Source organism: Pseudophryne corroboree, chromosome 6, assembly GCF_028390025.1.
Source record: "Pseudophryne corroboree isolate aPseCor3 chromosome 6, aPseCor3.hap2, whole genome shotgun sequence".
Lineage (NCBI taxonomy): Eukaryota > Metazoa > Chordata > Amphibia > Anura > Myobatrachidae > Pseudophryne > Pseudophryne corroboree.
In genome coordinates this window covers 104611653-104639166 of record NC_086449.1, presented here as the reverse complement: position 1 = coordinate 104639166, position 27514 = coordinate 104611653, and the positions used below count along the sequence as shown (strand labels likewise).

Genomic DNA, 27514 nt, shown 5'->3' with positions numbered 1-27514 from the left:
TAGCCCTCACTCTGACACACCGATCTTGCATAAATGTACATTCATGTCTGTATGGGTCATTTTATAAACATTTGGGGAAAATGCCACCAACATTCTACACGTCGGGGAGAATCTCAGACAGGCAGGGTTAACCTGTGGCTGACTATGCTGGGTATCTCTCTTTTGTCACAGTAACTAGAGTTCCTAAACAAGACTGCCAATACGTTGTGGGGCAACCTGCCTGTGCTAGCCACCCGGGTGTACAGGAGCCCAACCATCACCTTTATGTCTTTGAAAATGCTGCCACCCCTGCACAGACTGAGCCCCAGATCACCTTCGTTACATGTAGTGCCAGGGGGACAGAAAAATGCCCCAATCAGACGTTTTAGCCTCGCGGAAAAGTACAGATGTGTTACATGCTGGACAGATCCAGCCTGGTGTAAGTGAGCTGACAGCGGCTATTCCTGGCTCTCTTTGCAGCGCCTTGGCTAGCAATGGCCGTGTAGGCCTAGGGGAGACCTTGGAGTACTGGTGTGGTGCAGAGAGGCGGCACGCTGCTTTTCTCATGCCCTATAAAAGACTCTTTTTCTGCGTTAGGGAAACACAAGGTGAGGGCAGATTTCCCCTTACACTCAGACAGGGAAGGGTTTACAAAGACTGCTTATTCCGCCAATGAGAGCACAGAACGCACCAGGCTCAGCAGCCAATTACAGCACAGCAGGCACCGTATATAAAAGACGTCAGAGAGCGGCTTGTGCTGTATTACCATTTGTTGGTTAAAGTGACGTTGAGCTAACATGGCAGAAACTGCACCAGCCGTCGCCGCTGTCCCGCCGTCAGAGGGCGCAGCCAAAAAGAAGAGGCAGCCGAAGAAAGCTGCAGGGGGAGCCAAGAAAAGCGGCAAGTCTTCCGGGCCCAGCGTTTCCGAGCTGATCTTAAAGGCAGTGGCCGCCTCCAAGGAGCGCAGTGGAGTTTCTCTTGTCGCCCTGAAGAAGGCACTGGCTGCCGGAGGCTACGATGTGGAGAGGAACAACAGTCGCATCAAAGTGGGGGTGAAAGGATTGGTGACCAAAGGAACGCTCACCCAGGTGAAAGGCACCGGCGCTTCCGGCTCCTTCAAGCTCAATAAGAATCAGCTGGAGGGCAAGAAGGCCGCCCTGAAGCTCAAGAAACCAGCGGCAAAGAAAGTGGCCAAGTCCCCGATGAAGCCCAAGAAAGCTCCGAGTGCAGCCAAGAGCCCCAAGAAGGTGAAGAAACCCACAAAAGCGGCTGCTGCCAAAAGCCCAAAGAAGCCTAAAGCCGCGAAGGCCAAGAAAGCGGCCAGGAGTCCGGCCAAGAAGGCGGCGAAGCCCAAAGCAGCCAAGAGTCCGGCCAAGAAGGCGGCGAAGCCCAAAGCCGCCAAAAGCCCGGCCAAGAAGGTAGCTAAGCCCAAGAAAGCTGCGGCCAAGAAGTGATGGAAGAGCCGCCGTAGCAGCCTCGCTTCCTTGTTATCCCCCCAAAGGCTCTTTTCAGAGCCACCCACCCTGTCCCGGCAGAGCTGTAGGCGCACGGCGTGACCAGTTGGGGGCGCCCTGTGTACAGATATTGAGTCACCACATAACGTTACAGTTCAGCAGTCTCTCCGTGGGATTTTTGGTTGCTTATTAATACGTAACGCAGGGTTATTTATTAGCGCTACTGTAGCAAGACTGATCGGGAAATAATTAGTGATGAGCGGGTTCGGTTTCTCGGAAACCGAACCCCCCCCTAACTTCACGCTTTTTACACGGGTCCGAGGCAGACTCGGATCGGTTAACCCGAGCGCGCCCGAACGTCATCATCCCGCTGTCGGATTCTCGCGAGGCTCGGATTCTATATAAGGAGCTGCGCGTCGCCGCCATTTTCACACGTGCATTGAGATTGATAGGGAGAGGACGTGGCTGGCGTCCTCTCCGTTTAGAATAGAAATAGATATTGAGAGTGAGACACTTGATTTACTGGAGCTTAGGAGTACTCAGAGAGTGCAGAGTTTACTAGTGACTGACCAGTGACCACCAGTGCAGTTTTATTATTATTTAATATAATCCGTTCTCTGCCTGAAAAAAAACGATACACAGTGACACAGTATACCATATCTGTGCTCAGCCTCAGTGTGCTGCATCATCTATGTATATCTGACTGTGCTGAGTGCTCACTGCTCACACAGCTGAATTGTGGGGGAGACTGGGGAGCAGTTATAGCAGGAGTACATATATTTATTAACAGTGCACACTTTTGCTGCCAGAGTGCCACTGCCAGTGTGACTGACCAGTGACCAGTGACCACCAGTATATTGTGATTGTCTGCCTGAAAAAGTTAAACACTCGTCGTGTGGTGTTTTTATTCTATAAACGCATTCTGCTGACAGTGTCCAGCAGGTCCGTCATTATATAATATATACCTGTCCTGCAGTAGTGATATATATATATATATTTTTTATATCATTATCATCCAGTCTATACTAGCAGCAGACGCAGTACGGTAGTCCACGGCTGTAGCTACCTCTGTGTCGGCAGTCGCTCGTCCATAATTGTATACCTACCTGTGGTGTTTTTTTTTTTTTTCTATCTTCTTCATACTAGTAGTTAACTTTAGGAGTCTGCAGTGCTGACAGTGTCCAGCAGGTCCATCATTATATAATATATACCTGTCCGGCTGCAGTAGTGATATATATATATTTTTTATATCATTATCATCCAGTCTATATTAGCAGCAGACGCAGTACGGTAGTCCACGGCTGTAGCTACCTCTGTGTCGGCAGTCGCTCGTCCATCCAAAAGTATACTAGTATCCATCCATCTCCATTGTTTACCTGAGGTGCCTTTTAGTTGTGCCTATTAAAATATGGAGAACAAAAATGTTGAGGTTCCAAAAATAGGGAAAGATCAAGATCGACTTCCACCTCGTGCTGAAGCTGCTGCCACTAGTCATGGCCGAGACAATGAAATGCCAGCAACGTCGTCTGCCAAGGCCGATGCCCAATGTCATAGTACAGAGCATGTAAAATACAAAACACCAAATATCAGTAAAAAAAGGACTCAAAAATCTAAAATAAAATTGTCGGAGGAGAAGCGTAAACTTGCCAATATGCCATTTACCACACGGAGTGGCAAGGAACGGCTGAGGCCCTGGCCTATGTTCATGGCTAGTGGTTCAGCTTCACATGAGGATGGAAGCACTCAGCCTCTCGCTAGAAAAATGAAAAGACTCAAGCTGGCAAAAGCACAGCAAAGAACTGTGCGTTCTTCGAAATCACAAATCCACAAGGAGAGTCCAATTGTGTCGTTTGCGATGCCTGACCTTCCCAACACTGGACGTGAAGAGCATGCGCCTTCCACCATTTGCACGCCCCCTGCAAGTGCTGGAAGGAGCACCCGCAGTCCAGTTCCTGATAGTCAGATTGAAGATGTCAGTGTTGAAGTACACCAGGATGAGGAGGATATGGGTGTTGCTGGCGCTGGGGAGGAAATTGACCAGGAGGATTCTGATGGTGAGGTGGTTTGTTTAAGTCAGGCACCCGGGGAGTTACCTGTTGTCCGTGGGAGGAATAGGGCCATTGACATGCCTGGTGAAAATACCAAAAAAATCAGCTCTTCGGTGTGGAAGTATTTCAACAGAAATGCGGACAACATTTGTCAAGCCGTGTGTTGCCTTTGTCAAGCTGTAATAAGTAGGGGTAAGGACGTTAACCACCTCGGAACATCCTCCCTTATACGTCACCTGCAGCGCATTCATCATAAGTCAGTGACAAGTTCAAAAACTTTGGGCGACAGCGGAAGCAGTCCACTGACCAGTAAATCCCTTCCTCTTGTAACCAAGCTCACGCAAACCACCCCACCAACTCCCTCAGTGTCAATTTCCTCCTTCCCCAGGAATGCCAATAGTCCTGCAGGCCATGTCACTGGCAATTCTGACGAGTCCTCTCCTGCCTGGGATTCCTCCGATGCATCCTTGCGTGTAACGCCTACTGCTGCTGGCGCTGCTGTTGTTGCTGCTGGGAGTCGATGGTCATCCCAGAGGGGAAGTCGTACTCGTAAGACCACTTTTACTACTTCCACCAAGCAATTGACTGTCCAACAGTCCTTTGCGAGGAAGATGAAATATCACAGCAGTCATCCTGCTGCAAAGCGGATAACTGAGGCCTTGGCATCCTGGGCGGTGAGAAACGTGGTTCCGGTATCCATCATTACTGCAGAGCCAACTAGAGACTTGTTGGAGGTACTGTGTCCCCGGTACCAAATACCATCTAGGTTCCATTTCTCTAGGCAGGCGATACCGAAAATGTACACAGACCTCAGAAAAAGACTCACCAGTGTCCTAAAAAATGCAGTTGTACCCAATGTCCACTTAACCACGGACATGTGGACAAGTGGAGCAGGGCAGGCTCAGGACTATATGACTGTGACAGCCCACTGGGTAGATGTATGGACTCCCGCCGCAAGAACAGCTGCGGCGGTACCAGTAGCAGCATCTCGCAAACGCCAACTCTTTCCTAGGCAGGCTACGCTTTGTATCACCGCTTTCCAGAATACGCACACAGCTAAAAACCTCTTACGGCAACTGAGGAAGATCATCGCAGAATGGCTTACCCCAATTGGACTCTCCTGTGGATTTGTGGCATCGGACAACGCCAGCAATATTGTGTGTGCATTAAATCTGGGCAAATTCCAGCACGTCCCATGTTTTGCACATACCTTGAATTTGGTGGTAAAGAATTATTTAAAAAACGAGAGGGGCGTGCAAGAGATGCTGTCGGTGGCCAGAAGAATTGCGGGACACTTTCTGCGTACAGGCACCACGTACAGAAGACTGGAGCACCACCAAAAACGCCTGAACCTGCCCTGCCATCATCTGAAGCAAGAAGTGGTAACGAGGTGGAATTCAACCCTCTATATGCTACAGAGGTTGGAGGAGCAGCAAAAGGCCATTCAAGCCTATACAACTGAGCACGATATAGGAGGTGGAATGCACCTGTCTCAAGCGCAGTGGAGAATGCTTTCAACGTTGTGCAAGGTTCTGCAACCTTTTGAACTTGCCACACGTGAAGTCAGTTCAGACACTGCCAGCCTGAGTCAGGTCATTCCCCTCATCAGGCTTTTGCAGAAGAAGCTGGAGACATTGAAGGAGGAGCTAACACAGAGCGATTCCGCTAGGCATGTGGGACTTGTGGATGGAGCCCTTAATTCGCTTAACAAGGATTCACGGGTGGTCAATCTGTTGAAATCAGAGCACTACATTTTGGCCACCGTGCTCGATCCTAGATTTAAAACCTACCTTGGATCTCTCTTTCCGGCAGACACAAGTCTGCTGGGGTTCAAAGATCTGCTGGTGACAAAATTGTCAAGTCAAGCGGAACGCGACCTGTCAACATCTCCTCCTTCACATTCTCCCGCAACTGGGGGTGCGAGGAAAAGGCTCAGAATTCCGAGCCCACCCGCTGGCGGTGATGCAGGGCAGTCTGGAGCGACTGCTGAAGCTGACATCTGGTCCGGACTGAAGGACCTGACAACGATTACGGACATGTCGTCTACTGTCAGTGCATATGATTCTCTCCCCATTGAAAGAATGGTGGAGGATTATATGAGTGACCGCATCCAAGTAGGCACGTCAGACAGTCCGTACTTATACTGGCAGGAAAAAGAGGCAATTTGGAGGCCCTTGCACAAACTAGCTTTATTCTACCTTAGTTGCCCTCCCACAAGTGTGTACTCCGAAAGAGTGTTTAGTGCTGCCGCTCACCTTGTCAGCAATCGGCGTACGAGGTTACATCCAGAAAATGTGGAGAAGATGATGTTCATTAAAATGAATTATAATCAATTCCTCCGTGGAGACATTGACCAGCAGCAATTGCCTCCACAAAGTACACAGGGAGCTGAGATGGTGGATTCCAGTGGGGACGAATTGATAATCTGTGAGGAGGGGGATGTACACGGTGATATATCGGAGGATGATGATGAGGTGGACATCTTGACTCTGTAGAGCAAGTTTGTGCAAGGAGAGATTAATTGCTTCTTTTTTGGTGGGGGTCCAAACCAACCCGTCATTTCAGTCACAGTCGTGTGGCAGACCCTGTCACTGAAATGATGGGTTGGTTAAAGTGTGCATGTCCTGTTTATACAACATAAGGGTGGGTGAGAGGGCCCAAGGACAATTCCATCTTGCACCTCTTTTTTCTTTCATTTTTCTTTGCGTCATGTGCTGTTTGGGGAGTAGTTTTTGGAAGGGCCATCCTGCGTTACACTGCAGTGACACTCCTAGATGGGCCAGGTGTTTGTGTCGGCCACTTGGGTCGCTTATCTTAGTCACACAGCTACCTCATTGCGCCTCTTTTTTTCTTCTTTGCGTCATGTGCTGTTTGGGGGGTGTTTTTTGGAAGGGCCATCCTGCGTGACACTGCAGTGCCACTCCTAGATGGGCCAGGTGTTTGTGTCGGCCACTTGGGTCGCTTATCTTAGTCACACAGCTACCTCATTGCGCCTCTTTTTTTCTTTGCGTCATGTGCTGTTTGGGGGTGTTTTTTGGAAGGGCCATCCTGCGTGACACTGCAGTGCCACTCCTAGATGGGCCAGGTGTTTGTGTCGGCCACTTGGGTCGCTTATCTTAGTCACACAGCTACCTCATTGCGCCTCTTTTTTTCTTTGCGTCATGTGCTGTTTGGGGGGTGTTTTTTGGAAGGGCCATCCTGCGTGACACTGCAGTGCCACTCCTAGATGGGCCAGGTGTTTGTGTCGGACACTAGGGTCGCTTATCTTAGTCACACAGCTACCTCATTGCGCCTCTTTTTTTTCTTCTTTGCGTCATGTGCTGTTTGGGGAGTAGTTTTTTGAAGGGCCATCCTGCGTGACACTGCAGTGCCACTCCTAGATGGGCCAGGTGTTTGTGTCGGCCACTTGGGTCGCTGAGCTTAGTCATCCAGCGACCTCGGTGCAAATTTTAGGACTAAAAATAATATTGTGAGGTGTGAGGTGTTCAGAATAGACTGAAAATGAGTGGAAATTATGCTTATTGAGGTTAATAATACTTTGGGATCAAAATGACCCCCAAATTCTATGATTTAAGCTGTTTTTTAGGGTTTTTTGAAAAAAACACCCGAATCCGACAAAAAAAATTTGGTTAGGTTTTGCCAAAACGCGTTCGAACCCAAAACACGGCCGCGGAACCGAACCCAAAACCAAAACCCGAAAAATTTCCGGTGCTTGTCACTAGAAATAATACCTGGATGTCCTGCTTCCTACCTCAGGCCGCTCACAATAGCGGCATGCTTCCTTCCTGTGTACTCGAACACTCACCATTCCCTGTGGTGAACAGTCTGCAGGGTAGCTGCTGAAAAGCAAGTATCCTTTTAATGTTTGTTTGCACTTTTTAAGAACACTAGCTACACAATAACAGGGAGATTGCTATACCAGAAAGAGAACCTCCAGTAGAGACAAATGGTTCTGTGCAGTTTCTATTCCCCTGTATCAGAGTCGTTGGCAAGTAAGCTTGCCTACTTAATAATTGTTCAAGAGGTCGTTGTAACAGATTATATATAAACTACACTTGGAGAAACATTCACAGCTGTGCCTTAATACACTATGCTTGAATTTTAGGACATGTATTCTGTCAGTATGTCATCGTCATAATACAAGTGACGTTTTAACTCCACATCTTATCAAGAGTACCCCGCTACAGCACCTCCTGCGCAGGCTATGCACGGTATATTACACCTACATCCTTCAGAATTTTTCATAACATAATATCGAACCGATTCCACCCAGACACAAGGAGGCATCATCCAAATGGACAGAGGCAATTATGCTGCTGCCTTTTTCCATTCCAGATTGACTAAAATTCTAGCTCTATATGGTCTATGCATTGTAAATGGCAACTTCTGGCGTCTATTATTTGAATATCCAGCGAGACTTTGTAGATGGGAAAGAAGTGTATTTCTATCGTTAATATTGTGGAACTGACTGTGACATTACGCTTCCCTTGAAAGGCAGCATGTTCATAAAGCTCGTTTCAGGAGTACTCTAGGTGGCCCTTAAAAGGGCCTTTTGTTAGCGTGTTTCGGGAAAGGAGATCAGCCAGAGAGGAGCCAGATCTTAACCTCCAAAACCATACAGAGTGCGGCCCTGGCGCTTGAGAGCATAGACCACATCCATAGCTGTGACAGTCTTCCTCTTGGCGTGCTCGGTGTAAGTGACGGCGTCCCGGATCACATTCTCTAGAAAGACCTTCAGCACCCCACGGGTCTCCTCGTAGATGAGGCCAGAAATGCGCTTCACGCCACCTCTGCGAGCGAGACGGCGAATGGCAGGCTTCGTGATGCCCTGGATGTTGTCCCGCAGCACCTTCCTGTGGCGCTTAGCGCCTCCTTTCCCGAGTCCCTTACCACCTTTGCCTCTTCCTGACATCTTCAAACAGCTTGCGAGTTGCAATCAGTAAGAATGAGTTGATCGCCTCACAGCTGCCCTTTATTAAGAGGAAGAGCGGACCTGATGGGGGACCTAAAACTCGGAGAGGCGGAGACCTGGGTAGTCCGCCTTTTCTGACTTAGCACACCGCAATACAGTGGCAGCTTTCTCTTCGTCATCTCTATTCATTTCCGTGAACAGATATCTAATATAAATGTTTAAAAAAAATAATTGGATCCATTTGATCCCACATTTCGAGAGTAAAATGAGTATGGGTAAAATAGTAAAAGAAGGTCTTACACCTATAGCCAATTAACGAAAAGTAGTGACATTTCATTCTCCCTGAAATGATAAATAATATATTTTCCAAATACATATAGAGTGTTTATCGCTAGTAAGTCGGACCCACACCAGCGCCTTGGGCTAGGAGGGCGATTCATCGGAATGGCCCAATGAGAGCCGAGCTAAATTCGGCGGGTCAAAACAAGTTAACCGGAGTGGAAAATTCAAAACCCGGTAGGGGAACACTCCCCCAATGGCATGCCGCTTCTGAGGTGTCCCTAGCTAAAAGTATTCCTGGCACCCAGGCTCGGTTCGCTTCGATCTCTAATTAGCGAACGCCAGCGTATCAGCTATGTTCTCTCGCCGTCTTAAAACATTGTATATTAGGTGTAAATAATAATAGTATGTCAACTGGGTCAGCTGAACCGTACCTTAGCGCTCACCCACATTGCGACCCGGATCACTACTACTCCTCAAATAACCATTGAAGCGGTTTTTACAGCAACGAGCATCACTGGTACGTGTGCGCCTAAACGGGAATCCTATTTTGTGAGGTCATAATGGACTAGGTACAAGCAGGGGCACCGCAGTTTGCATCCCGTTGTTACTTTTGCAACGATATCATAGTATCTCGAAGACCGACTTTTAACCACCTGTTTATCAAGAATAAGTTGCTTAATAAGTCATCCTGCCTGAGATAGTAGCGATATTAACAAGGTAACAATCCAGTTTGTATCACTTGAACCAGACAGAAAATAATGTGCTAGTCACACAGCAACTACACGGGCAGTGTTTCTGCTGCGCTCTATGGCGTTTTAGAAGCCCTGGCATCTGTAGCTTTGACGAGTTCTGTAGAAACCTGATCTACATCTGGAACGGGTTTTACAGTACATGAGAGCGGAGAGAATGTCGCTGTGCACGCAGTAATCATCAACAGGGGGGTCTGTACTAGCTCGCACACTATAGGGGAGTTCCCCAGCATCCGACTAACAAGATGCACATGTATAAGGAATGGAGAAACTACAACACAGCCTAGATTACTGTGATTCAGTCAAATTCAGGGAGACAGGACACAGCGCAAATAATAACAGTTACTGCCCGATTAGCGAGGAGGTGGGTGGCTCTTAAAAGAGCCTTTGTGTTCGTGTGGGAGAGGAAGGGGAGATTACTTGGCGCTGGTGTACTTGGTGACGGCCTTGGTGCCCTCGGACACGGCGTGCTTGGCCAACTCTCCCGGCAGCAGCAGGCGTACGGCGGTCTGGATCTCCCGGGAGGTGATGGTGGAGCGCTTGTTGTAGTGAGCCAGGCGGGAAGCTTCCCCCGCAATGCGCTCAAAGATGTCATTGACAAAGGAGTTCATGATGCCCATAGCCTTGGAGGAGATGCCGGTGTCAGGGTGCACCTGCTTCAGCACCTTGTAGACGTAAATGGCGTAACTCTCCTTCCTGCTCTTTCTACGCTTCTTCCCATCCTTCTTCTGGGTCTTGGTTACGGCTTTCTTTGAGCCTTTCTTGGGCGCTGGAGCAGACTTTGCTGGATCAGGCATTTTTACCACCCACTTGTCCTCTTACACAACGCAGAAAATTTGTGCGGTTACAAAGCCCGGGGTTGCTGTATTTATAGGCAGCTTATGCAAACGAAGATTCACCGCTTCTGGTAACGCTATAGGGTAGAAGTGTCACGTGACACTGGGAGGTACTGCGGATTGGTCTGTGGATAAACTTGAGCAGCATTGGTTCATTAGGAAGCAAACCAATCACAGAGCACGCGGTTGATCCTCTCTGAGTGTATATATAGGAGGAGGGCGGTATTACAGGCTCACATTTCCTCTCAGTTTGTTGTCGGAAGATACTGTTTGTTTTGTGAACTGAACATGTCCGGCAGAGGCAAACAAGGCGGCAAGACCCGGGCTAAGGCCAAGACTCGCTCATCCCGGGCCGGTCTCCAGTTCCCAGTCGGTCGCGTTCACCGTCTGCTGAGGAAAGGAAACTATGCTGAGCGAGTGGGAGCCGGTGCCCCGGTCTATCTGGCCGCGGTGCTGGAGTACCTGACGGCTGAGATCCTGGAGCTCGCCGGAAACGCCGCCCGCGACAACAAGAAGAGCCGCATCATCCCCCGCCACCTGCAGCTGGCTGTGCGCAACGACGAAGAGCTCAACAAGCTGCTCGGTGGGGTGACCATCGCCCAGGGAGGCGTTCTGCCCAACATCCAGGCCGTGCTGCTGCCCAAGAAGACCGAGAGCCACAAACCGGCCAAGAGCAAGTAATGTGTGGCTGGCAGCTTCCACCACAGAAACAATGTACGCCGGGTACACAACACAAAGGCTCTTTTCAGAGCCACCCACGTCTTCCCAGGAGAGCTGTGTGTACTGCCATTGCTTGTGTTGTAGCGATATCTGACGGGCTAGCCGCGCTTTCCTCTCCACATCCCGTCCATACAACCGCTAAAGGTATAAACGCTCCCTTACCCTTTAGGAGCCCTGGTCTGTTGTGGTGAAATCTAACGATAGTCTGAATATTCCCTTTGCAATAACTGCATGCTGCAAATGAGGCCCCTTCCGCTTATAGGAGTGGGAAGCTGATCCGTATATAGAGGGAGAAACCATAGTCTCTCTCCGTGTGACGTAACAAAGCTAGGATGAAAACAGCTGCATTAAATAAAATGATTTGACCATTGAAAAGTGAGAATAGCCTCTTATCCCTGCTGAAGAAAATAGGTTGTACAAGGGAATCTAGGCGGAACACTAGTAACGATGTACTGTCTGTGAAGCAGTCCGTCCAAATATTTAATTTTTGACAGTCAACATTCCATTATTCACTTTGCGGCTTGCTTATCGTATTATATATGTAAACTTCATAGATTTGGCCTGTCATTTGAAGCTGCTATGGGTGGAGAGCGGAGGATTCATCCGCATCCTGTTACTCCGACATTGAGGGGTGACTTATGCTGCAGCTCGTTTAGAAAGACTTGGTGGCTCTGAAAAGAGCCTTTGTGTTGTTGCGTGTATAGGAAGTGCCGAGTATCTATGCCCTCTCCCCTCGGATCCTGCGGGCCAGCTGGATGTCTTTGGGCATGATGGTCACCCTCTTGGCGTGGATGGCGCACAGGTTGGTGTCCTCGAAGAGCCCCACCAGATAAGCCTCGCTGGCCTCTTGCAGGGCCATGACGGCGGAGCTCTGGAAGCGCAGGTCAGTCTTGAAGTCCTGGGCGATCTCACGCACCAGACGCTGGAAGGGCAGCTTGCGGATCAGCAGCTCAGTGGACTTCTGGTAGCGGCGGATCTCCCGAAGAGCAACGGTCCCGGGTCGGTAACGGTGAGGCTTCTTTACACCGCCGGTAGCTGGGGCGCTCTTCCGGGCGGCTTTGGTCGCCAGCTGCTTGCGGGGAGCTTTGCCGCCAGTGGACTTACGCGCTGTTTGCTTGGTCCTGGCCATCTCTAACGTCTGTAGAATGAATGGATGGAGAGCTGACGTTCTACAGCTCTATTTATACACATTGCTGCCCTGTGATTAGGGGACTTAGAAACGCCTTTCAACCTGATTGGTTTAGACAAAACCTTGGATTTTTCAAAAAGACCGCCAAGAATTGGTTTCTCCTTTTTTTTCCACATCTCAATTGTACTTGTAAAGTAGAAATATATACCCCCTTACATAGCATATTCTGAAGCTTTAGATTTGAGTATAATCAGATTTTCGGAATGTGTATTATACTAACATAAAAGAGTAAATACTATATATATATATATATATATATATATATATATATATATATATACACATACAAGCTATAACTACTAATTCCAGGGAGATATTAATATATGACTGCAGTAAGAAAAGGAAAAAAAACACTCTGCATACTATTTGATCTAAAATAACAATCGTTTCATTATTAACCCATAAATACATATTATGTATTTTCTAGCATATAGTAAGTATGGTAGCTTTAAAATTGAGTATGAAAAGAACTTCTGCATGTGTGAAACGATTTGATACTAATGGGAGACAGTATTATAGTATGATACAATTGTAACTATCCTATTGAAACATTTGTGGATACAATCTGTGCACATGTATCCATTTAGACCACAAGCTAAACCTTATATGTCTGGGACATTGCATGAAGAAAATACAAGGCTACTGTAGATCTGGATTACATAAATGGGCAATTCTACTACTCAGTGGAAACTATGTAAAATAAATAAATAAATAAAACACAGAACTAAAGGACCTGCATGTACAGCCAATCGTGCATTGTCGTATTATAATCACTGAATTTGTATTTATGCACATGTATTTTATTGATATCCATTTTGCTTGTTCTTGGGGAGGAGGGAGGGGTCCAAAAAAACTACACTCTTAAAGAATTGAGAAAAAGTTATACTTATGATAATATAATAGAGTTTAGGCTCTTAAATGGGACCATAGGGATTTAAGGCCAATATATATTTACCATAGTTTATGTGAAGAAATAATAATAATTAAAAACAATCCTAATTCAATAATAATCTATCACCTCTTCTGATGGTGCAGCACGCCAACAATGTCTGCTCCAGAGTCCAACGTGAGTGTGCTACTACCCATGACTCCTCACTGTGCTATTACTTACCGCTGAGAAATAATTAGTAATATGGGGACATTTAATCAATGCACACATTCCATAGTAAGAAGGAGCAGGGCCTTTCTGCCTTTTTTTACTGGTTCTTTCTTTCTTTCTCTTTTTATACCATCCTTGGAGACGCAGAAAGCCACTGGTGTGGCACAGATCGAGTTCTGTGGTTTCCCTACTTGCTCTGGAGTTTCTTTGCAGACTCCCACTGCTCTAGAACCCTACTCCAGCCTGCCATCATTGGGTGGGGATGAGGTTCAGACCTTGATGGTACTTGCTGCTGGTCCACGCCCTTCAGTTAGCAGTCATCATCTCTGTTTGTCCATAACTCATGTCCATCCTCATTTGTCTTCCATTCCTCTACGGCGATCATCTTCTCTCAACACTGCTCTTGACCTGCCCTAGTCTATACCTGTGCTTTCCATCACTGGTCAATGCCGTTGAACTCTGGTCTGTTACTCTGCGTTGCCCTTCTCCTCACAAATTTGCATCCACAGTGGATCTCTGCTGACACAATGTTTCCCCAAGAGGTTCTGATGCTTCGGTCCGCAGCCGCCTCTTCTATACACCAGGCATTCCCAACCACGGTCCTCAAGACACACTAACAGTGCAGGTTTTAGTGATATCAAGGCTTCAGCACAGGTGACTTAATTAGTAGCTCAGTTATTTTGATTTAATCATCTGTGCTGCAGCCTGGATTTCACTAAAATCTGCACTGTTAGTGTGCCTTGAAGACCATGGTTGGGAATGCCTGCTCTGGACATTCAGCCTTGTGGTCTCGGTGCATCTTTCTCCTGCTGTCCGTCAGTGACGTTCACAGCTGAAGCTGCAGCACCTGCTTTTATCACGGTAGTACATTTACAAAGTAAGATTAGTTGAACCTGTGCTCCTCGGGTGACTGTTGTCTCTCTTCTTATTCTGCAAACTTCATCAGTTAAATTTACTCCCCAGAACTATTGTGTGCACATATGTCTATCATCCATTTATATGCCTAAATCATCGGACTATTATGTACTTTCTTGAAAATGGCATCCACTGCTTTTATTCTGCAATTAGTACTTGCCATGTAATGATTCTTCTTCTCCTCCTCCTCCTCCTCACACCTGTGCACCTGCTAGGTTTCCCATTGCCATCCTAAACCCTTCACCTATTTATCCTCGTTTCATCCATTCCTCTCACCTAGCACTATTACAAGTGGTCTCTCTAATTATCCCCCTAATGTTCCCTAATATTCCTACTTTTTCCCTCTAATTATACAAATATTCATAATGATTCCACATGGGAGGAATAGAAGTATTCCTCTTATAGAGCTCTGATGTCCTCTTTTAAAAATGCCAAAGTCTCATACTTTGGCATTTTTAAAAGAGGACTCGTAATGTGAACAGATTTTTAAAAGAGAACTCGTAATGGGAACAGATCACCATAGCCCTCACTCTGACACACCGATCTTGCATAAATGTACATTCATGTCTGTATGGGTCATTTTATAAACATTTGGGGAAAATGCCACCAACATTCTACACGTCGGGGAGAATCTCAGACAGGCAGGGTTAACCTGTGGCTGACTATGCTGGGTATCTCTCTTTTGTCACAGTAACTAGAGTTCCTAAACAAGACTGCCAATACGTTGTGGGGCAACCTGCCTGTGCTAGCCACCCGGGTGTACAGGAGCCCAACCATCACCTTTATGTCTTTGAAAATGCTGCCACCCCTGCACAGACTGAGCCCCAGATCACCTTCGTTACATGTAGTGCCAGGGGGACAGAAAAATGCCCCAATCAGACGTTTTAGCCTCGCGGAAAAGTACAGATGTGTTACATGCTGGACAGATCCAGCCTGGTGTAAGTAAGCTGACAGGGGCTATTCCTGGCTCTCTTTGCAGCGCCTTGGCTAGCAATGGCCGTGTAGGCTTAGGGGAGACCTTGGAGTACTGGTGTGGTGCAGAGAGGCGGCACGCTGCTTTTCTCATGCCCTATAAAAGACTCTTTTTCTGCGTTAGGGAAACACAAGGTGAGGGCAGATTTCCCCTTACACTCAGACAGGGAAGGGTTTACAAAGACTGCTTATTCCGCCAATGAGAGCACAGAACGCACCAGGCTCAGCAGCCAATTACAGCACAGCAGGCACCGTATATAAAAGACGTCAGAGAGCGGCTTGTGCTGTATTACCATTTGTTGGTTAAAATGACGTTGAGCGAACATGGCAGAAACTGCACCAGCCGTCGCCGCTGTCCCGCCGTCAGAGGGCGCAGCCAAAAAGAAGAGGCAGCCGAAGAAAGCTGCAGGGGGAGCCAAGAAAAGCGGCAAGTCTTCCGGGCCCAGCGTTTCCGAGCTGATCTTAAAGGCCGTGGCCGCCTCCAAGGAGCGCAGTGGAGTTTCTCTTGCCGCCCTGAAGAAGGCACTGGCTGCCGGAGGCTACGATGTGGAGAGGAACAACAGTCGCATCAAAGTGGGGGTGAAAGGATTGGTGACCAAAGGAACGCTCACCCAGGTGAAAGGCACCGGCGCTTTCGGCTCCTTCAAGCTCAATAAGAATCAGCTGGAGAGCAAGAAGGCCGCCCTGAAGCCCAAGAAACCAGCGGCAAAGAAAGTGGCCAAGTCCCCGAAGAAGCCCAAGAAAGCTCCGAGTGCAGCCAAGAGCCCCAAGAAGGTGAAGAAACCCGCAAAAGCGGCTGCTGCCAAAAGCCCGAAGAAGCCTAAAGCTGTGAAGCCCAAGAAGGCGGCTAAGAGTCCGGCCAAGAAGACGGCGAAGCCCAAAGCCGCCAAGAGTCCGGCCAAGAAGGCAGCGAAGCCAAAAGCGGCAAAAAGCCCGGCCAAGAAGGCAGCTAAGCCCAAGAATGCTGCGGCCAAGAAGTTATGGAAAAGAAGCCGCAGCCTCGCTTCCTTGTTATCCCCCCAAAGGCTCTTTTCAGAGCCACCCACCCTGTCCAGGCAGAGCTGTAGGCGCACGGTGTGAACTGTTGGCTTCCAAATCAGTCAGTAGCTGAATGGTTCCGTCCTGTGTACTCGGACCGAGGCGAACGCTGGGAAAGCCCGGCGCCTTCTGCACACACTTCCCGGTGGTTGTACAGACGGCAGCGTAGCTGAAAATCTATTGTAGTCGTAAAGAAACGGCTTTTAAGAACATACTGTACGTAATCCGGTGATTTATTCGGCGGGGCCAGCAAACAGAGCAGGAGAACGATTGTGTTACCCAAGATACGTCAGTCCCTAAGAGTGTGTGTGTGTGTGTGTGTGTGTGTGTGTGTGTGTGTGTGTGTGTGTGTGTGTTCAATACAGTGGTACCGCTGCTATGAGATAGAAGTAGGTTACAATGTGTTATTTAATTGTAAGTATAAAATAACAGGAATATTTGGCACGGATAAATGATTGCACGGACATATTTAGCCGGGAAGTGAGTGGAGTCGCCGTTTCCCCTGCAGTTATATAATAATAGTAATACCCATTAATGTAATCCTATATTACCGCGTGTAATGCTTGAGAGGTGTCGTTCAGTAAATACGTTTCCCTATGCTTTCACAATGTAACTCCTAGAACTAGCCATGACATTGCAGTACCCTCAGTACAACTCAGCAATGGATTCTCATAAGCGACATCAAATGATTGTGCCGCCATTGGATTTTCTGCTTACATCAACACAATAAAGTCAGCAACCAATAGCAGAGGGAACGAATAATTAAAAAAAAAAAAAATGGTTTACATTAATGTACGCTATCAAAGGGTTCTCAGGACAACGATATAGGGCATAATATACAATGATGTTAGCGCAGCTCCCTTATAGAAGTGATAGGCGGCCCTGAAAAGGGCCTATGTGTGAGAGTGAAGGAATTAGATGCGCCTCAATCTTTATCCTCCGAATCCGTACAGGGTGCGTCCCTGGCGCTTGAGAGCATAGACCACATCCATGGCGGTGACAGTCTTCCTCTTGGCGTGCTCGGTGTAAGTGACGGCGTCCCGGATCACATTCTCTAGAAACACTTTCAGCACCCCGCGGGTCTCCTCATAGATGAGACCAGAGATGCGCTTCACGCCTCCTCTCCGTGCCAGACGGCGGATGGCAGGCTTTGTGATGCCCTGGATGTTGTCCCGCAGCACCTTCCTGTGACGCTTAGCGCCTCCTTTCCCGAGCCCCTTTCCGCCTTTGCCTCTGCCTGACATCTTCTCAAACGGATTGCGATCAGTGAGAATATGGAACGCCTCGCTTAGCTGCCCTTTATTAAGGGGAAGGGCGGACCTGATGGGTGACTGTGAGAACCTTGTCAGGAGGAGTCATGTATTGCCTTTCCTTTCTTTCACAGGCACGCCCCAAACGTTGCCAGCAGCAGCAGCAGCAGCAGCACAGTTTAGGATTTCTAATGTATTTCTGGTTATTCATTGCACTGAGCTGTTTGATACACGTTCACCTCAGCAATTAGGCTACCGTACGGCCAATCACAATGTTTAAATCACTGCAGAGTTCCGTATATAGTTTTTTTTTTTTTTTATATTGCTATTTTTCATATTAATGTTATAGAAGCATATTCATACACATAATGTAAATAATATGCTACGAGACGTTCAAGGAAATCCTGATATGCGTACTATAAATCAATCAATCAATCAATCAATCAATCTTTTCAGCTACAGGGTGATGTGTGTTTGAGTAGTCACAACATAATAACCATAACGTCATTTTTTTAGCGACTGATATATAAACTGTTACTATCACTGTGCTGCAACAATATTATTGAACTATCACATACTATAGATACATCTGCACTCAGAAGAGATTCAAGCTGCAATGTTACCATGAATTGCACGGATAACAGAGATTGATTGACATACGCTTTTGTTTTCTATCAGTAATGACGATCCCTGGCATATATAGATAAACAGCAAAAGATTATATATATATATATATATATATGTGTGTAAAAAAGAGATAGTACAGCGCCACTTGTGAGGTTAAAATCTCAGTAAAAACTATACGATTGTGTTTAAAAACTTCCGTTATAAAAGCTTTACGCCCACTTAGCCTTAAAAGGGTGTCAGCCCACCCCTAAAAATACAAAACTGGTATGGTAATGTTAAAAAGGTATAAAATTGGGGGGATAGGGGTACCGGCGACGAGTGTGGCTAAAAACTATGTTTTTAAAGCTTAAAGTTAGGAGCCAAAAAATGTTTCTTTTAAAATTTAAAATTTTTTAATATATATGAGAGTAAAAACAGTTTCCAAGAATGGTTAAAAAAACAAGCATAAAAAAACTTTTTGTCCATAAATAAGCAGTAAAAATACACTTAAAAGGATAGGAATTCAAAAAACTTAGCTTGTAAAATGTGGGTGGTCAGTATAGGCCCAACGCGTTTCGTCTCAACAGACTTCTTCAAGGGGTTGAAGAAGTCTGTTGAGACGAAACGCGTTGGCCAATACTGACCACCCACATTTTACAAGCTAAGTTTTTTGAATTCCTATCCTTTTAAGTGTATTTTTACTGCTTATTTATGGACAAAAAGTTTTTTTATGCTTGTTTTTTAACCATTCTTGGAAACTGTTTTTACTCTCATATATATTAAAAAATTTTAAATTTTAAAAGAAACATTTTTTGGCTCCTAACTTTAAGCTTTAAAAACATAGTTTTTAGCCACACTCGTCGCCGGTACCCCTATCCCCCCAATTTTATATATATATATGTACTACTAAACTTTATGTGTGGACATGTGGAAAAAGTAGGACAGCCTGAAATATCTAAAAAATAGGAGTTAATAGTCTATCCACTCCAATACAATACGTCCTGTTGGTGTAATGAACCTGGAATGTAGGCATTAAAGGTTAGATAAGTAAAAGATAACGTTTTTAAAAAGTTACTTTTTAGCGATCAGTTTAGGGGCAGAAGCTAATTTCTAGCTATAGAGTATCACATATCTATTATCTTATCCCCATGTGATTCATTGATGTTTAAACTGCTATCATAATAGTTATGAAGCCGAACTCGGATGAGCGCAACAGACATAATACATGCCTTACTGTTTTGATTTTATTTTTTCAATGTACCTGATATATTTCCCAAATACATAACGCGTGTAAACGATACGGTCGCCTCCAGTACCTAGTTGATTGGAAGGGATATGGACCTGAGGAAAGGTCCTGGGTAGAGGCAGAGGACGTCCATGCCCCAAGACTTCTTCGGACATTTCATGCCAAATTTCCAGCTAAACCTTATAGGTGTCCGGAGTCCACCCGCAAAGGGGGGGTACTGTCAGCGTCCGGGGTCTTACCAGAATGCTGGGGCCGCGGGGCGGGCTTCACAGGCGGCTGGGCAGCGGTGGTGGAGGGCTGCGGCACTGGGTTCAGGGGTACAGGCAGCGGTAATGGCGCTGAGGGGGTCCGCTCGTGGCGGCGGGACGCCGCTGCAGTGGCTCCCTCTCTAAACCGTTGCCTAGGAGACCAGGGGCAGTGAGCAGCATGTTGTCAGAAAAGGTCTGCATTACTGGGCACCGCCATGTTGGAGACCAAGTTTCTGACATAATTCCTGTTCCTAGTTTTCCAGACAATCCAGGGAGACTTCTTCCTATAAATGGGGGCTGGTTTAGGACAGGGATGCCAGTGCTTCAAGTTACAACCCTGTTGTAGGTGCTTTAGCCTGTGCTCCCAGGATTCCTGCTATATTCTGGTACTTCTAACCCTGCTTTGCCAGTTCTCATGTGCTGCTGCAGTCTTGCCGTCCCTAGCCTGCTGCTGCCCATGGAGACGCTCTTGGAAAACCCGGTTCAGTAAGACCCTTTAGCACGGCCGACCCCGGGTCTCTTACCTCATCCTCCAAGCCACAATCCGCAGATTCTTGCTTCCAGCCAAGTCCTCGAACCACCATTCACAGTCCTCAGCTCGTTATCTCCAGCTTCTTCTTTCAAGCCACAGTCTACAGTTCCCAGTCTCGTCATGACCCAAACTACCATCCACAGTTCTCAGCTCCTCTACCGCAGTTTCATCTTATAAGTCACAGTCCACGGTTCTTGTCTTCAGCCTCGTTTTAACCTTCACTCACAATTCCACATTTCTTTGTCTACGACCACGTTCTCAAGTCACCGTTCACCAACCTCAGTTTTCTACCTCAGCTCTGTACATAATAAATTCTTTCCATTGACTCTCAAACCCCGCCTACATCCTTCATTGCTCAGTGTCCCATGCAAAGGAACTATATCTAACCAGCTCATCTTGTTCTTCCACAGCCTGCTACCTCCTTGGGCAAATCTCAGCAGCCGGATCCCCAAACTTTGCTAGACGTGACACACATGGGCCTCGTCCACTGTTAATACACCCCTGCTGGCATGCATTAAAATGTGCAAGGGCTGAGACATCCACTGTCAGAATACATAGATGCTGAAATACCAATTGGTGCTTCTGTAGACACCACCATCGGTTGTGCCATCGAAACTTGCACGAGCCCTATGGCAAGTGCAGATTATCCGTCTTTATATTCCATACATCTCTGTGCGCAGCCACTATTAGCATGCATAAAACGGGGAATTGATGCTAGGGACGAGAGTATTAAACTCCTGTTATATAAATCACTTGTGAGGCCACACCTTGAATACTGTGTACAGTTCTGGGCACCATACTACAAAAAGGATATCCTGGAGATAGAAAAGATTCAGAGGCGGGCGACCAAACTAATTAAGGGTATGGAGTCGCTGGAATATGAGGAAAGGCTTGCAAGACTAGGCATGTTTACACTGGAAAAGAGGAGATTAAGAGGGGACATGATCAACATCTACAAATATATAAGGGGACAATATACAGATCTTGCGCAGGACCTGTTTTTGGTTAGATCAACACAGAGAACTCGTGGACACTCACTCAGATTAGAGGAGATTCCGCACAATATGGCGCAAAGGCTTTTTTACGGTAAGGACGATACGTGTTTGGAATTCCATGCCTGAGGGAGTTGTAATGGCCGACTCAGTCAACACCTTTAAGAATGGGTTAGATAAATTGCTAATGGATAAGGATATCCAGGGTTACGGGGCATAGTCACGCACTATGGTTATTATAAAAAAATGAGATTTTACTCACCGGTAAATCTATTTCTCGTAGTCCGTAGTGGATGCTGGGACTCCGTAAGGACCATGGGGATTAGTGGCTCCGCAGGCGACTGGGCACAACTAAAGAAAGCTTTAGGACTACCTGGTGTACACTGGCTCCTCCCACTAAGACCCTCCTCCAGACCTCAGTTAGGATACTGTGCCCGGAAGAGCTGACACAATAAGGAAGGATTTTGAATCCCGGGTAAGACTCATACCAGCCACACCAATCACACCGTATAACTCGTGATACTATACCCAGTTAACAGTATGAAATACAACTGAGCCTCTCAACAGATGGCTCAACAATAACCCTTTAGTTAGGCAATAACTATATACAAGTATTGCAGACAATCCGCACTTCGGATGGGCGCCCAGCATCCACTACGGACTACGAGAAATAGATTTACCGGTGAGTAAAATCTTATTTTCTCTGACGTCCTAAGTGGATGCTGGGACTCCGTAAGGACCATGGGGATTATACCAAAGCTCCCAAACGGGCGGGAGAGTGCGGATGACTCTGCAGCACCGAATGAGCAAACTCTAGGTACTCCACAGCCAGGGTATCAAACTTGTAAACTCTTGCAAAAGTGTTTGAACCCGACCAAGTAACAGCTCGCAAAATTGTAAAGCCGAGACCCCTCGGGCAGCCGCCCAAGAAGAGCCCCTTTCCTCGTGGAATGGGCTTTTACAGATTTGGGGTGCGGCAGTCCAGCCGCAGAATGTGCAAGTTGAATCTTGCTACAGATCCAGCGAGCAATCGTCTGCTTAGAAGCAGGAGCACCCAGCTTGTTGGGTGCATACAGGAGAAATAGCGAGTCAGTTTTCCTGACTCCAGCTGTCTTGGAAACATATACTTTTCAAGGCCCTGACTACATCCAGTAACTTGGAATCCTCCAAGTCCCAAGTAGCCGCAGGCACCACAATAGGTTGGTTCACATGAAAAACTGATACCACCTTAGGAAGGAATTGGGAACGAGTCCTCAATTCCGCCTTATCCATATAAAATACAGATAAGGGCTTTTGTATGACAAAGCCGCCAATTCTGATACACGCCTGGCCGACGCCAAGGCCCACAGATTGACCACTTTCCATGTGAGGTATTATAGCTCCACGGATTTAAGTGGCTCAACCCAATGCAACTTCAGGAAATCCAACCCCACGTTGAGATCCCACTGTGCCACTGGAGGCACAAACGGGGGCTGACTATGCAGCACTCCCTTAACAAAAGTCTGAACTTCAGGCAGTGAAGCCAGTTCAATTATGGAAGAAAATCGATAGAGCCGAAATCTGGACCTTAATGGAACCCAATTTTAGGCCCATAGTCACCTCTGACTGTAGGAAGTGCAGAAATCGACCTAGCTGAAATTTCTCCTTTGGGGCCTTCCTGGCCTCACAGTACGCAACATATTTCCGCCATATGCGGTGATAATGGTTTGCGTTCACTTCTTTCCTAGCTTTAAATAGCGTAGGGATAACTTCCTCCGGAATTCCCTTTTCCTTCAGGATCCGGCGTTCAACCGCCATGCCGTCAACGCAGCCGCGGTACGTCTTGGAACAGACAGGCCCCCTGCTGCAGCAGGTCCTGTCTGAGCGGCAGAGGCCATGGGTCCTCTGAGATCATTTTTTGGAGTTCTGGTTACCAAGCTCTTCTTGGCCAACCCGGAACAATGAGTATAGTTCTTACTCCTCTCCTTCTTATTATTCTCATTACCCTGGGTAAGAGAGGCAGAGAAGGGAACACATACACCGACTGGTACACCCACGGTGTTACCAGAGCGTCCACAGCTATCGCCTGAGGGTCCTTGACCTGGCGCAATATCTTTGTAACTTTTAGTTGAGGCGGGACGCCATCATGTCCACCTGTGGCCTTTCCCAACGGTGTACAATCATTTGGAAGACTTCTGGATGAAGTCCCCACTCTCCCGGGTGGAGGTCGTGTCTTCTGAGAAAGTCTGCTTCTCAGTTGTGAAAAAAATCCTTACTAAAAAGGAATATATCAGGCGCTTATAGTTAAACAGTGATAGTTAAACAATGCAAATGCACATACACCTGTAAAGGCACACTAGCTGCTCTCAAGAGGTGCTCTGAACACCTGATATACAAACCAATCTGTCTAAAATTAATTAAACAAAAGAGAGCGCATATAGAATATATACCAATTTATTATTGGATAAAACACTAAAAATGTATTTATACTGATAATTTAAAACTTCTCAGGTGTCCACTCCGGGAATGAACACTGCTGACAGTGCTAACACATGATTTTCCGCCCCTCGGAGAATCCTTGTGGCTTCTGCCATCGCCATCCTGCTTCTTGTGCCGCCCTGTCGGTTTATATGAGCGACCGCCGTGATGTTGTCTGACTGGATCAGCACCGGCCGGTGTTGAAGCAGGGGTCTAGCCTGACTTAGGGTATTGTAAATGGCCCTCAGTTCCAGAATATTTATGTGTAGGGAAGTCTCCTGACTTTCCCATAGCCTTGGAAGTTCCTTCCCTGTGTGACTGCCCCCCAGCCTCGAAGGCTGGCATCCGTGGTCACCAGGACCCAGTCCTGTATGCCGAATCTGCGGCCCCCTAGAAGATGAGCACTCTGCAGCCACCACAACAGCGACACCCTGACCCTTGGAGACAGGGTTATCCGCCGATGCATCTGAAGATGCGACCCGGACCACTTGTCCAACAGATCCCACTGGAAAATCCTTGCATGGGACCTGGCGAATGGAATTTCTTCGTAAGAAGCTACCATCTTTCCCAGGGCTCGTGTGCATTTATGCACCGACACCTGTATACGTATTAGGAGGTCTCTGTCTAGAGACAACAACTCCTTGGACTTCTCCTCCGGGAGAAACCCTTTTTATCCTGTTCTGTGTCCAGAACCATACCCAGGAACAGTAGACGCGTCGTAGGAACCAGCTGCGACTTTGGAATATTCAGAAACCAGCCGTGCTGTTGTAGCACTTCCCGAGATAGTGCTACTCTGACGAACAACTGCTCCCTGGACCTCGCCTTTATAAGGAGATCGTCCAAGTACGGGATAATTATTTCGGCCATTACCTTGGTAAATACCTCGGTGCCGGGGACAGACCAACGGCAACGTCTGGAATTGGTAATGACAATCCTGTACCACAATATTGAGGTACTCCTGGTGAAGAGGGTAAATAGGGACATGCAGGTAATCATCCTTGATGTCCAGTGATACCATGAAATTCTCCAGGCTTGCAATAATCGCCCTGAGCGATTCCATTTTGAACTTGAACCTTCGTATATAAGTGTTCAAGGATTTCAATTTTAGAATGGGTCTCACCGAACCGCCTGGTTTCGGTACCACAACATTTTGGAATAGTAACCCCGGCCTTGTTGAAGGAGGGGTACCTTGATTTCACCTGCTGGAAGTACAGCTTGTGAATTGCCGCCAGTACTACCTTTCTCCGAGGGCAGCAGGCAAGGCTGATGTGAGGTAACGGCGAGGGGGAGTCGCCTCGAACTCCAGCCTGTATCCCTGTGATACTATTTGCAGAACCTAGAGATCCACCTGTGGGCAAGCCCACTGGTCCCTGAAGTTCCCGAGACGCGCCCCTACCGCACCTGTCTCCACCTGTGGAGCCCCAGCGTCATGCGGTGGACTCAGAGGAAGCGGGGGAAGATTTTTGATCCTGGGAACTGGCTGCTGGTGCAGCTTTTTTCCTTCTTCCCTTGTCTCTGTGCAGAAAGGAAGCGCCTTTGACCCGCTTGCTTTTCTGAAGCCGAAAGGACTGTACCTGAAAATACGGTGCTTTCTTAGGCTGTGAGGAAACCTGAGGTAAAAAAAATTTCTTCCCAGCTGTTGCTGTGGATACGAGGTCCCAGAGACCATCCCCAAACAATTCCTCACCCTTATAAGGCAGAATCTCCATGTGCCTTTTACAGGCAGCATCACCTGTCCACTGCCGGGTTTCTAATACCCTCCTGGCAGAATGGACATTGCATTAATTCTGGATGCCAGCCGGCAAATATCCCTCTGTGCATCCTTTATATATAAGACAACATCTTAAATATGCTCAATGTTAGCAAAATATTATCCCTGTCTTAACGTATTAATATTATCTGACAGGGTATCAGACCACGCTGCAGCAGCACTATTTATGCTGAGGCAATTGCAGGTTTCAGTATATAACCTGAGTGTGTAAATACAGACTTCAGGATCGCCTCCTGCTTTTTATCAGCAGGTTCCTTCAAGGTGGCCGTATCCTAAGACGGCAGTGCCACCTTTTGAAAAACGTGTGAGCGCCTTATCCACCCTAAGGGATATCTCCCAACGTGACCTATCCTCTGGCGGGAAACGGTACGCCATCAGTAACTTTTTAGAAATTACCAGTTTCTTATCGGGGGAAACCACGCTTCTTTACACACTTCATTCATTCATCTGATGGGGGAACAAAACACTGGCTGCTTTTTCTCCCCAAAAATAAAACCCCTTTTATGTGGTACTTGGGTTCATGTCAGAAAATGCGTAACACATTTTTCATTGCCGAGATCATGTAACGGATGTTCCTAGTGGATTGTGTATATGTCTCAACCTCGTCGACACTGGAGTCAGACTCCGTGTCGACATCTGTGTCTGCCATCTGAGGTAACGGGCGTTTTTTGAGCCCCTGATGGCCTTTGAGACGCCTGGGCAGGCGCAGGCTGAGAAGCCGGCTGTCCCACAGCTGCTACATCATCCAGCCTTTTATGTAAGGAGTTGACACTGTCGGTTAATACCTTCCACCTATCCATCCACTCTGGTGTCGGCCCCACAGGGGGCGACATCCCATTTATCGGCCTCTGCTCCGCCTCCACGTAACCTTCCTCATCCAACATGTCGACACAGCCGTACCAACACACCGCACACACACAGGGAATGCTCTGACTGAGGACAGGACCCCACAAAGTCCTTTGGGGAGACCAAGAGAGAGTATGCCAGCACACACCAGAGCACTATATAATGCAGGGATTAACACTATAACTGAGTGATTTTTCCCCAAATAGCTGCTTGCATACATATATTGCGCCTAAATTTAGTGCCCCCCCCCCTCTCTTTTTAACCCTTTGAGCCTGAAAACTACAGGGGAGAGCCTGGGGAGCTGTCTTCCAGCTGCACTGTGAAGAGAAAATGGCGCCAGTGTGCTGAGGGAGAAGCCCTGCCCCTTTTTCGTCGGACTTTCTCCCACTTTTTCTGGAATACTGGCAGGGGTAATTTTACATCTATATAGCCTCTAGGACTATATATGATGTAGATTTGCCAGCCAAGGTGTCATAAATTGCCCTCAGGGCGCCCCCCCCCAGCGCCCTGCACCCATCAGTGACCGGAGTGTGAGGTGTACATGAGGAGCAATGGTGCACAGCTGCAGTGCTGTGCGCTATCTTGGTGAAGACCGAGGTCTTCTGCCGCCGATTTTTCGGACTCTTCATGCTTCTGGCTCTGTAAGGGGGACGGCGGCGCGGCTCCGGGAACGAACACCAAGGTCGGGTTCTGCGGTCGATCCCTCTGGAGCTAATGGTGTCCAGTAGCCTAAGAAGCCCAAACTACCACCTGTTAGGTAGGTTCGCTTCTCCTCCCCTTAGTCCCTCGGTGCAGTGAGTCTGTTGCCAGCAGATCTTACTGTAAAATAAAAAACCTAAATATACTTTCTTTCTAGGAGCTCAGGAGAGCCCCTAGTGTGCATCCAGCTCAGCCGGGCACAAGACTCTAACTGAGGTCTGGAGGAGGGTCTTAGTGGGAGGAGCCAGTGCACACCAGGTAGTCCTAAAGCTTTCTTTAGTTGTGCCCAGTCTCCTGCGGAGCCGCTAATCCCCATGGTCCTTACGGAGTCCCAGCATACACTTAGGACGTCAGAGAAAGAGGGGTTAAATGTAACGGCAGTCATCAACATCAGTCAAAATTTTATACAAAATAATACTTCATAGGAGACCACAAATAGGTTGAATTCGATGGACAATTGTCTTTTTTCAACCTTAGATACTATGTTACTATCAGCGACCCACCTGCTACAGTGTTATAGCACGTCCATAATACAGGCCATCTCCATGTGTCGGCTTAGCCACCTCCCTGTCACTGCCCAGGAATGCCCGTTACATTTCAAAACATTTCTGAGAGCTTACATTTCCTGTGTGCCTCAATCGTTTTCCTGTGTGCCTCAATCGCGACTGCGACTC

The 27514-nt window shown here is 47.4% G+C and overlaps 4 protein-coding genes across 4 annotated transcripts; 3 read left to right on the top strand and 1 right to left on the bottom strand.

Moving 5' to 3' along the window:
- The first annotated feature begins 776 nt into the window (after positions 1 to 776).
- Positions 777 to 1433, top strand: LOC134934384 (histone H1B-like). Its single transcript, XM_063929833.1, has one exon. The coding sequence runs from the start codon at positions 777 to 779 to the stop codon at positions 1431 to 1433; it is 657 nt and encodes a 218-aa protein (XP_063785903.1).
- Positions 1434 to 8049: 6616 nt separating this feature from the next.
- LOC134936511 (uncharacterized) lies at positions 8050 to 17437 on the bottom strand. The gene is made up of 3 exons (XM_063931580.1): positions 17145 to 17437; positions 11759 to 12149; positions 8050 to 8393 (listed from the first exon to the last, which is right to left on the bottom strand). Exons 1-3 carry the CDS (start codon positions 17435 to 17437, stop codon positions 8082 to 8084), a joined length of 996 nt encoding a protein of 331 aa, XP_063787650.1. The 3' UTR covers positions 8050 to 8081.
- Positions 10526 to 10941, top strand: LOC134936513 (histone H2A type 1-like). Its single transcript, XM_063931582.1, has one exon. The coding sequence runs from the start codon at positions 10549 to 10551 to the stop codon at positions 10939 to 10941; it is 393 nt and encodes a 130-aa protein (XP_063787652.1). The 5' UTR covers positions 10526 to 10548.
- Positions 15480 to 16235, top strand: LOC134933572 (histone H1C-like). Its single transcript, XM_063928885.1, has one exon. The coding sequence runs from the start codon at positions 15480 to 15482 to the stop codon at positions 16233 to 16235; it is 756 nt and encodes a 251-aa protein (XP_063784955.1).
- Positions 17438 to 27514: the final 10077 nt, after the last annotated feature.

Bases quoted from the DNA above. Each gene is read 5' to 3' on its own strand.
- LOC134936513 (XM_063931582.1), top strand. From the start codon at position 10,549: ATGTCCGGCAGAGGCAAACAAGGCGGCAAGACCCGGGCTAAGGCCAAG.
- LOC134933572 (XM_063928885.1), top strand. From the start codon at position 15,480: ATGGCAGAAACTGCACCAGCCGTCGCCGCTGTCCCGCCGTCAGAGGGC.
- LOC134936511 (XM_063931580.1), bottom strand. From the start codon at position 17,437: ATGTCAGGCAGAGGCAAAGGCGGAAAGGGGCTCGGGAAAGGAGGCGCT. The intron at 12,150-17,144 runs GTACGGATTCGG...ATAGAGCTGTAG, and splicing joins AAGCGCCAGGGACGCACCCT to AACGTCAGCTCTCCATCCAT. The intron at 8,394-11,758 runs GTGACCATCATG...AGCTGTTTGAAG, and splicing joins GCGCCATCCACGCCAAGAGG to ATGTCAGGAAGAGGCAAAGG.
- LOC134934384 (XM_063929833.1), top strand. From the start codon at position 777: ATGGCAGAAACTGCACCAGCCGTCGCCGCTGTCCCGCCGTCAGAGGGC.